This window comes from Oxyura jamaicensis, chromosome 3 (genome assembly GCF_011077185.1).
Source record: "Oxyura jamaicensis isolate SHBP4307 breed ruddy duck chromosome 3, BPBGC_Ojam_1.0, whole genome shotgun sequence".
NCBI classification, from domain to species: domain Eukaryota; kingdom Metazoa; phylum Chordata; class Aves; order Anseriformes; family Anatidae; genus Oxyura; species Oxyura jamaicensis.
Window position 1 is genome coordinate 40,138,900 of NC_048895.1, and position 9,932 is coordinate 40,148,831.

At 37.6% G+C, this 9,932-nt stretch overlaps 1 protein-coding gene across 2 annotated transcripts in view; it reads left to right on the plus strand.

Annotated features, from left to right (window-relative positions):
- Nucleotides 1-8,940, plus strand: part of LYST (lysosomal trafficking regulator) — an 82,099-nt gene extending 73,159 nt beyond the window's left edge. For both annotated transcript variants that reach the window (XM_035320527.1, XM_035320526.1), the window contains exons 48-53: nt 358-456; nt 3,004-3,143; nt 3,422-3,519; nt 5,143-5,299; nt 5,511-5,582; nt 6,853-8,940. In XM_035320527.1, the coding sequence (XP_035176418.1) occupies nt 358-456; nt 3,004-3,143; nt 3,422-3,519; nt 5,143-5,299; nt 5,511-5,582; nt 6,853-6,991 (705 nt within the window). In that variant the 3' untranslated portion in view covers nt 6,992-8,940. The remainder of the gene's footprint in view (nt 1-357; nt 457-3,003; nt 3,144-3,421; nt 3,520-5,142; nt 5,300-5,510; nt 5,583-6,852) is intronic.
- Nucleotides 8,941-9,932: the final 992 nt, after the last annotated feature.

Sequence of the window (9,932 nt, forward strand, 5' to 3'; positions counted from 1 at the left end):
AAAAAAAAAGATGGCCTAAAGAATTGAAGAACTCTGGATAACTTCTGTTTCACTTCAATGGTGTTTGAGACTTCACTGAAAATACTCTGGTTGATGTGGTTGTAGGTCTAGAAATCTGCAGAAATTCACTGTGCTCTTTGGCTGTGCACTCAGGGCGATGCAGCATTTTCCACTTTGTTTCTGGAGTAATAGTAAATATGACCTAAAGCAGATACATCTTTAACTCCTGCATTTCTTCTTTAGCTTAAGTAATGGCTTTTCTTGGGATAACCAATAGAAATCATTTGGACCAAATGCTATGGCATAATGACAATAGCAGTTCCTGTTCTAATTTTTTTCTGGCTTTGTCTTTCCAAGGTAACAAGTTGTGCTTGGGTCCCAGACAGTTGTCAGCTTTTCACAGGTAGTAAATCTGGTGTCATCACAGCATATATGAACAGATTCACGAGCAATACGGTAAGTTCTGTTGGGCAGAACTGATATTTAGGGATTTAGCTATTTGCTCTTATAGCCTTTTTTAAACAGGGAATGAGAGAAGGGGAATGTTGTATTCGGGACACTTAGTAAAAAGGTCAAGTGCTTGGTTAGTATTTATTTTTGAAGGCTCCTCTTTGACATTGTAAAAAAAAAAATTCTGCATATTGTGTGGTTTATGTTCTTGTTTTCATCTGTTGCTAGCCTCTAGTTGGCCCTCACCATCTGGATGCATAACTGATTTACACAGAGCTCTCACTTCAGGCTAGGGCTTGGAATTGAAGTGCTCTGGCACAAGAAAGCTCTCTACATTTGGGGGTATTTTTTTCTGTGAAAGAGTCAGCCTTTCAAAACCTTAAATGAAACTAGAATGTACGTTACCCCAAAGTAAACAACACTTCAAATGCAGGTGTTTACACCAGAGAAAGTCACCACAATGTATATCCTAGCTGCTAAGCCTCATCACTTTGTAATATTCCTGAGGAGGAAGGCAGTGTGGAGGGAAGTAATACAAGTTACATTCCTCAACGTGTTAGTGGAAGGTGCTGTGATACTAGTAGAAATCTCCCAGAAACTAAGCATGGTATGAAAATATAAACAGAACTTAAAATTCATCTTTTGATTCAGACTGAGCTTCGGAGCATGTCTGATTTTCTCCAGCAGTAATTTCTACTCATTTTTGTAGTTTTAACAAAGTTTGTAATGTTCTTGACAGACAATTTTAGGTATGCCTGTGTGATTTTCCATAGCAACAACCCAACTGATTTATCAAATTTAGCTTGATACAGGTATTGGCAAACACATTTGTATTATTGTACTATAGATGCTCTTGAATTAGTACATTAGGCTGGGCTAGGGGGAGGTTTGGTATGATCTGCTGTGCCTACCCAGTCTGCTGCCACTTGCAACAGTGGCAAACAGCAGATGCTTAGACTGGGAAGAACGTGAACATCCTGTGATTGCTTTCTTGGCTTTCTTTCAATTTTTGGTGATCTGCAACTCAAGCTTCCTGAGCTCAGCAGCTTTGATTTTAAAAGTTTAAGTAGAACTTGAAGCCTACCAGCTTAAATCAGTTGGATCTTAAGTCAAGCACCTTAACAGCTCACCACAATAGAGAGCTTGTAAATAACTTATATTGAGACCTGTATTCCAGTTCTAAGGAAAAACTAATAAAAAAAGGTACTAAAATAGAAATTCAGTTTATTTGCCATCTGACATGCGGAAAATAAACTCCAGTAGCAGGCTTATGATCAAGTTCTTTGCATTTCCTAGAAACAACTGATTTTTTTGTTTAGCTGCACAGATGTTGTTTGAGACTCTTTGCTGAATTCCTCAGCATTGTCAGTTGTACATGCCTCAGGCAGATTGACCTTGATGCCAACTTTATAGCTCCTGTTGTGGAGGCAGTTACCCAAGTCAGGGCTGCAGGGAATGCAAATGTGCTTCCTAGCATCTGTTCTGTATGTATCTTGTCAGCTGTTCAGTGATAAAATGAACAATCTGTTATAACACAGTGCTTGAAACATGAATATTTTGCCCTGATTCATGCATAGGCATCATGTGGCTATCATGTCATTGTCTTTGCTGTTGTCAGTATAAGAATCTGAAGAGCCATGTTGTCGGAATCCAAAACATAGCTTCACATTATCAGATGCATTTTTTCCTAGCCCTTAAGATTAAAAAAAAAGGGGGGGGGGAAATACTACTTTGCATGTTATAAAAATGCCTTAAACTGTATTGACTCTTGCAGCGTTACAGCTTAAATTGTCTCCTTTTAGCACAGAAAACCAAAGAGTTAAGTGTATTTTTTTCTTTTGTCTGTCACTACTTTAAAGCTTTTTGTTTATTTTTTGTATGAGGGTACAGGATAAGGATAGCAGGCCTACAACATGCTCTGATGTGTAAGGAAGCAGAGCAGAGCAATGTTCATTTTCACAATGATTCTAATCTCTGTACAGTGGGCTTTCTTACAGCATTAGGATTCTGATTAAGCAGCTCCTTCAGCTAACACCGCTTTCAAGACATCTGAATTGTTTCATATTACATAATTTGAATAAGTTGTCTTATTTGGTGTTCAATTTTCTGCTTTTATTTTTGTTCAGCAGTATTAACTGCTGAGCTAGATTTTCTCTCTTTATTTGAAAGTACTGCCTCAATACTGAAATACTGAGGCTGTCATTTCTTTACCATGGGAAAACAGCAGCCTTGCACAAAGCAGACCAGCTGATTTCAAGGTGTTTAGCCGACAGCAGCAGAGTTTCTCATGAAGTTATTGAATTATGTCAAAACGTTAGCTTAGAGTAGAGCACTGGAATAAAAAGTTGAATGTTATTGATGCATATAGCATATCATATTGTAAAAACATTGTGGTAATAAAGCAATAACAAAATTCTAAGGTGATCATGGTAAAAATAATGGGAATCATATTTGGAAATCCAAGAATTGGACTTGTCCCTAGGTTTATCCTTTTCAGAAAATATATGTTAAAATCTTAGTTTTACGATTTTGTTTCATTGTGCTCTCTTTCAGCCTTCAGAAATAGAAATGGAGTCACAAGTCCATCTGTATGGTCACACAGCAGAGATAACAAGCTTGTTTGTGTGCAAACCGTACAGTATAATGATAAGCGTCAGCAAAGATGGAACCTGCATTATATGGGATTTGAACAGGTACGAGTATGTATGTAACTGGCAACATTTTAAGTACTTGTTTTCCAACTTCTTGATATCTTTTACACTTTAACGTTAACTGAGTTTATTTCATGCCCGTCTTTAATGTGAAGGCCAACTTACTGTTTTTTTCCCACATGAAATATGCATGAATTCTAGAATGAAAATGAAAAATAACATTATGCAGAGTGTTTGAAATGAATTTCTTAAATGTAGAAAAGGGTCTTCACAAATGATTTAATCTGAACTTTAGGTTTTTTGCTCTCTATTCTTTTTAGGCTGTGCTATGTCCAGAGTCTGTCTGGACACAAGAGTCCTGTGACGGCAGTTTCAGCTAGCGAGACAACTGGTGATATTGCAACAGTTTGTGATTCAGGTATATCTGGCAGTCACGGTTTCTAACTTGCAGACCAAATAAATCATGAGACTTGCTTTGATATTGGTTGAGTATGTATTGATCATCTGAGGATGCTTTTGGTCAAATAGGAGTGCTTTTCTGGTTTTTACATATTAGCGTATGAATTTCTCCAGAAATTATTAGGCAGGTGTTAGAGTGAAATGGAGAGTAAGGGAAGCAAGCAGCTTGATCTCTTAATAAGGACTTGAAATTTGAACAGATTTCTGGGAGACCTAAATTCTGTGAAGTTGGTTTTTGTTTTTACAGGGATTTGTTGTCAGAGGTACAGATCTTAAGGGGAGTACAGTGCATTGCTGTGTAACAGGATTTTTGTTCATCATTTAATTTAAATGTTGCCATATTGCTAGAAGCAACCAGATTGGCTTTGCTTTAAACAGCATATAACAAAGGGGAATAACAGCTAAAGGTGGAGTATAGATTTGTATCAGGGTTCCTATGGAAGGAAATAATTCTGCCCCTGCCTTATTGCCTAATCTTATTTTAGAGCAGGTTTTCAATATTGTATTTCCCATATAGTGTTGTTCCTGGACTAAGGCATTAAGATCTTTTCGAGTATAATTCAGGGTGCTCAGTGACTCAAAGACTGCCTGTGTGCTACAACACAAGCAGGGCCAAGTGAGAGACCTCACCCTATTTTGATGTCTATAAGAATACCTGTGTGTACTTTATCAGTTAACTTGACATGGGAGTTGGGTAATAGGTTCCATTGAAATGACCACTTTCTTCTGTTGATCCAGGAAGTACAGAATATGAAGGAAGAGAGCTTAACTTTGTTTATCCATATTGCTGGAAGATGGTTGTTGGCTGAATTCTTATTTTACTTGAGCCAATTTCCTTTGTTATGCCTAGAGTAAGATAGGTCTTACATAATGACATATCTTTTAGCCGGCTTTCCTTACTGTAGGTCTCCATAGACAATTAAAACTAATGCTGTTCCAAATCTGAAGGGGAAAAAAGGCAAAATAGCACAGTTTATAGTATTAAAAAATGAGAGGAAATTATTTTGGGGGCTTCAGAAACATTGTGTTTAGGCTTCAGACTGACACAGACTTACAACTCATCCATTTCTGTAGATACTAAGCCAGCTTCTGCTGGAAAATATTGTATTCTTTAATTGGTAAGGGACATGCGTTTCAGTCCCTTTCAAGACAAAGCAGTAGCTGGGTTATCATTACTTTAATAAATTCCACTAATGCCAGATAACCAGGTAAGCTACTTTCACTTAGTATTTCAAGTATGTTGCTTAAATGTAAACCAGGGTATGAGAAAGCAGTTTAAAGAAGATAATATGATTTCCCTTCTAATACATGAACATTGGTCATACAAAATACAATATGAATTCATTTTTAAAGTACAGCATTCTTTAGATCTGTGATCATTTTGCAGTGGCTTGGCAGTTTGCATGACCAAAAGCAGAAAAGTGGGGAAGAGGTAATTGTTGACTGCAGCACATGTTGCTCCAAGTTGTTCAAACCTGATTTTCCAAATAGTTGAATTCTGTAACACCTAAATATTCTGTTGCATAGACCTAACTGTGGTACAGATTGGTGCTTAATACTGATGTGCTATGTTCTGTTACAGTTGGAGGGGGTAGTGATTTGAGACTTTGGACAGTTAACGGTGATCTCGTGGGACACGTACATTGCAGGGAAAGTATTTGCTCTGTTGCTTTCTCTAACCAGCCTGAAGGAGTATCTGTCAATGTGATTGCAGGGGGGCTTGAAAATGGAGTTGTAAGGTAAGCATTTGAAACTTGTTTTAGTTAAGTTATAACGCATTTTACTAAGTTCATGGTTTGATAGCATGTAGCCAAACAATTGGTATGATATTTAAAGAAGGTGGGCAAGCTGTTGTCCGGTTTATAATAATAGGCAGTTGCTAAATTCATTGTGTTCATCTCTGAAATAATTACAGAGATAAATGTGAAGGAAAATTGATTTTTCTTTCAGACTGTGGAGTACATGGGACTTGAAGCCAGTACGGGAAATAACGTTTTCCAAGTCAGCCAAACCTATTGTAAGGTAAAAAGATTTTACATATACAGTAAATGGATTTTTTTCTGTGAAAACAAAACCAAGAAAAATAGCATGTAGTATTGAAAATGGATTTGACATGAAGACAAGAGGTGAACACCCATGTTTAAAAAGAGCCATGCAATCCTACTAATTATTCATGAAAGCAAAATGAGCACAAGTGTACTGTATTTGTAATGACAGTAATAACCAGGTTCTGCTGCTAGCAGATAGAAATTAGCAGGATTCCCTTGAGAGCTGAACAATACTACCCTTCTTATTAAGTTTAATATTTTTCCACAGAATCTGTTCAAAAATCAGGAGATAATATCTTAACGTCAGCAAACCCAAATAGAAGACTGTTTTGTTCCCTCAGAAATAAAAGGACTGCATTTTCCCCTGACCATTTTCTGATACTGGAGGAAAACAGAGAAAGGAGTAAAGGAGACTCAGAAGCGTGGCAGCTGCCATTTTAGAGTGCTTATGTAATTTTGCCTACTAGAGTCCCCTGGAGAGTTTATATAAGCAGAGTTATTCTCATGCCAACATGCTTTCAGAACACAGTCACAGGATGGAATCTTTATCCCTAGAGGTACAATACCCTGCACAAAGGTCTTGTAGGGTTCTGCCAAAACTTGATCAAGTTCATGTTAGTGTGGTACAAATTACTGAGGAATTTTGTTGTGACCATTACTGAAACAAAAACCAAACTGCTAATCACTATTTTCTAGAAATGAAAAACCTTCTGATAAATAGCAGCATGGCAATAACTGCTAGGAAGCATATTTCAGAAAGCTTGTTGATGGTAAAATTTAAGAGCTATTAACTTAGTTTTCTGCTTAACTGTGACAGAAAATGAATGCTGACCCTCATGCTCTCTAACATTACCAACGGCATGACTGAAGGGCGTCAGTACCATTATAGCTCAAGAAATGCCCAACTGAACCAAGTCCTGTGCTGTGATTTAGTTTTTGCTTTTGTCAGCCAGTAAATTCAGAGGGTATTATTCTGTGCTGAATAGCCTTCCTTTCAGAGATAGAAGGGGCAGTCTACTTCCTCTGATGCTGCAAATAAATGAGTACTAAATTGCATGGCACGTTGAAGTGCTGGACCAAGCTGTAGTTCAGCCTGTTTGGTTACAGAGCTGAGCAGCCAGCTATGTGCAAACGTTACTGTGTTAATGCATGCACTGGGTCTCTTGTAACTGAGAACTAATTTTTGTCTTCTAGCATTTTAAATAGGTAAATCTGATATAAAGATAGATTTTCTTGTTTTTCAGCCTTACATTTTCCTGTGATGGACATCACTTGTTCACGGCTAACAGTGATGGAAACGTTATAGCTTGGTGTCGCAAGGACCAGCAGCGCCTGAAGTTACCCATGTTCTACTCATTCCTTAGCAGCTATGCAGCTGGGTGATGACTTTTTGCTGCTAACACGTGTCTCCGATGCACTTTAAATCCAAAATAGATTAAAGAATCTTATTTAACTGGATTTTGAAATAGTTTGAATGTCTCTAGAATGTCTCTAGATTTTAAAAAAGAACAGTCTGAGGCGGTTGTAAAATTCTGTGCATGCGCAAACTTGAAGTCTGTCAAGGTCACCAGGCGGCTCTGGTTGTATACCCCAATACCAGCAGTGGTGTATAAATGCTCTAATCTACAAGTCAAAATGCTGCAATATAAAATGTAATATTTTTTTAAATCACTTCTTGGAAACAAGTATTTCAAAAATTGAATCAGTCATGTTTATTTCCCTCTGATGCTGTAAAATATTGGCAGTGTGAAGTTCTGTAAATATTTATGAAAATGTCAGCATATGTATATCTGATTAGTTAAGGGCCGTGTAGTTAGCTCTGGGATAAGTGACAGAAAACTCAAAAATCCAAGATGATTCAAAATTGCTTTTTTTGAGAAGCAAAGAACTTAGTAGGTGCTTTTTGCACCATCTTATGGTATTGTAATGTTGGAAAAACTTGATTTGATATCTTTCTTTGTAACTTTTGCTGTCTTTTCTGTTCAGATGGCATAATAGTCTTTACAGCAGACAAAAAATACTTGTCTTAATGATGGGCAGACACCTCATAGCATCATGAAGCAATAGTTACATCGTTGTTTTTTTTTTCCATGTGGGGTTAACTCCCTAAATTTGTAACACCAAGCTATGTGATTTTGTGGCAGACTGCATATACACTATACAGACGCAGCTTATTTTCCAGAGCTCTAAAAAAGGCATTAGAGAAGGCACAGATGTGTTCCTATTCCCAGTGTCATTGAAATTCAATACACTGTAAAATGTTTGAATCCAAATATTTAAATCAATGTCCATAGGCATCAGGTAGTTCAGAAAAGTTTATACAGATACACTGTGCAAATATGCTATTTATTCCTAGGTGCTATTTTTGAGAGAAAAAAAAAGCCTCAATTGTTAAAGGCTTAACAAATTTGAATTCTTAGGCCAGATCAAAACCTATCGCTTCAGTTGATGGATTTTTAAGACTCTAAACCTGACTGACACGATGAATGTTGCCTGCTAGTCATGTGAATGGGAAGACATGAGAATGCTACGCAAATCTAATGTAGTTCCATTTTTCTTCGGAATAGCTTTGCTTTCTCAGCGATGTACTCCCGTATTGCCATACAAACTGCTGTCTTATGTTCAAGGTTCACCTGCCTTCCAAATAATATATATGAAATTGTCATGCTATTGAAAGCATGCACACAAGAAATCTGTACGCTTTCTAAAATTCCAAATGGTCTTTACAGAAATTCTTGAGACTTCCTGATCTGAACTTCTCAAGCTAGAAAATCTTGAAGTCTTGTCGGTCCCTGACAACAAAGGCTGATGTTTAGTTCGATGAAGCAAGTGGCTGTATGAACTGAATTTTAAACTGCATATATTGTCGTGGCATTGTATGGGATGGCTTCAGTCACGTTTTTTACTGTCTAAATGTTAATGTAAGGTCCAAATGCAGACTGAAAAAGCTTCTTGGCTCATGTTGAAGTGATGTGCTTTATTTAAGAGACAAAATACAAATGTCGTGGTTTGGGGGTGCTTTCGTGCTCCTTGATTTGGGGTGTTGCTCACAAAGGCTTATTTTTCTAAGGTAGAATTCCACTTGTTACAAATCAATATGCAAAATTGCTGGCCTTGTAAAGAGTGCAATATTATATATTTTTATGTGAAAATCAAAGATTTTTTTGAAGCAAGGAATATTTATTCAGCTTAACATTCTGGAACTATTAAAATAATATTGCAATAGTATATGTGCATGATGTACTGAAACTTCTGTAAATGTCACATTCCACACTGTCTTTGTATACACTGTCACATTGTTGGGTAATAAACAGATCTTTGTATCAAACTGAGATGGGCAGAACCATGGTTTTGGCTTAGTTTTGCCTCTCTTCTTTCAGGCATCTCTTGCTCACTTTGCTCCAATTTCATTTCTGCTGGTTCTCAGGTCTTTCATCTTGTAAAATACTTGAAGTGGGGAAGTTCTATTAGTGGACTACATTATGTGGCTGCTAAAGTGAAGGAGGGGTGCTATGAGAGTGGAAGTGGGAAACCTAAGGTATGTTACTTTGTACAGGTGTGCATGTGTACCTCCTCCTCTGGGAATGTGAGGCTAAAATTTGAAGTGCTGTCCCTGCTGTCCCTAAACAGACGTTTTCCCCATCTTCCCAGCCATCCACTTCTCTTTGAAAACTTAGTTGATATGAGGAAAGGTGGAAAAGCAGCAACTCCTCTCTGGATTCATGGAGCGAAGAAAGATCGCTAAGGAGAGGAAGGGAGGTGCTGGTGGGAAGTGAAGAATGGGATCTCTGGTAGGGTTCTGGCAGAGGGTGTAAGGCTATTGCTGTTGGAAGCCAAGGTCTGGGGCAGGTTCATGTGGCAAAGCCTTTCTGATAGCACACAGGATCTGATTTCTGTGGTGAACCTGTATCTGTCTGAAGAGGTATGGTGAGGAAGGGAAGGCCAGGCAGTAGCTGGGTGTTCACTTGTAGCAGGGAGAGGACAGCTAGTCTCCAAACCCTTACTGGGAAAGGGAACTCACATCTTGGGTTCAATCAATAGGTTCAATCAATATCCAGTATTTAGAACAAACCCGTTTTAATGAATAGAAGGAATTAAAGAATCAGTAGAAAACTAAGTGAACTGAAAACTGAATCAAATGGGATAAAAATGTTTTGGCAAGGGTGTGGAATTCACTGAGGAGTTTAAGCTTAAGAAGTTTCAACTTACAGCCTGAAATATCTACTTCAAAGATCTTTGCATTTAAACCCTATCCTTGAAGACAGTTGATTTAAATAAATAAATCTGTTCCTGCATACTGAGCAAGAGTCTTTCAGGATTTCTT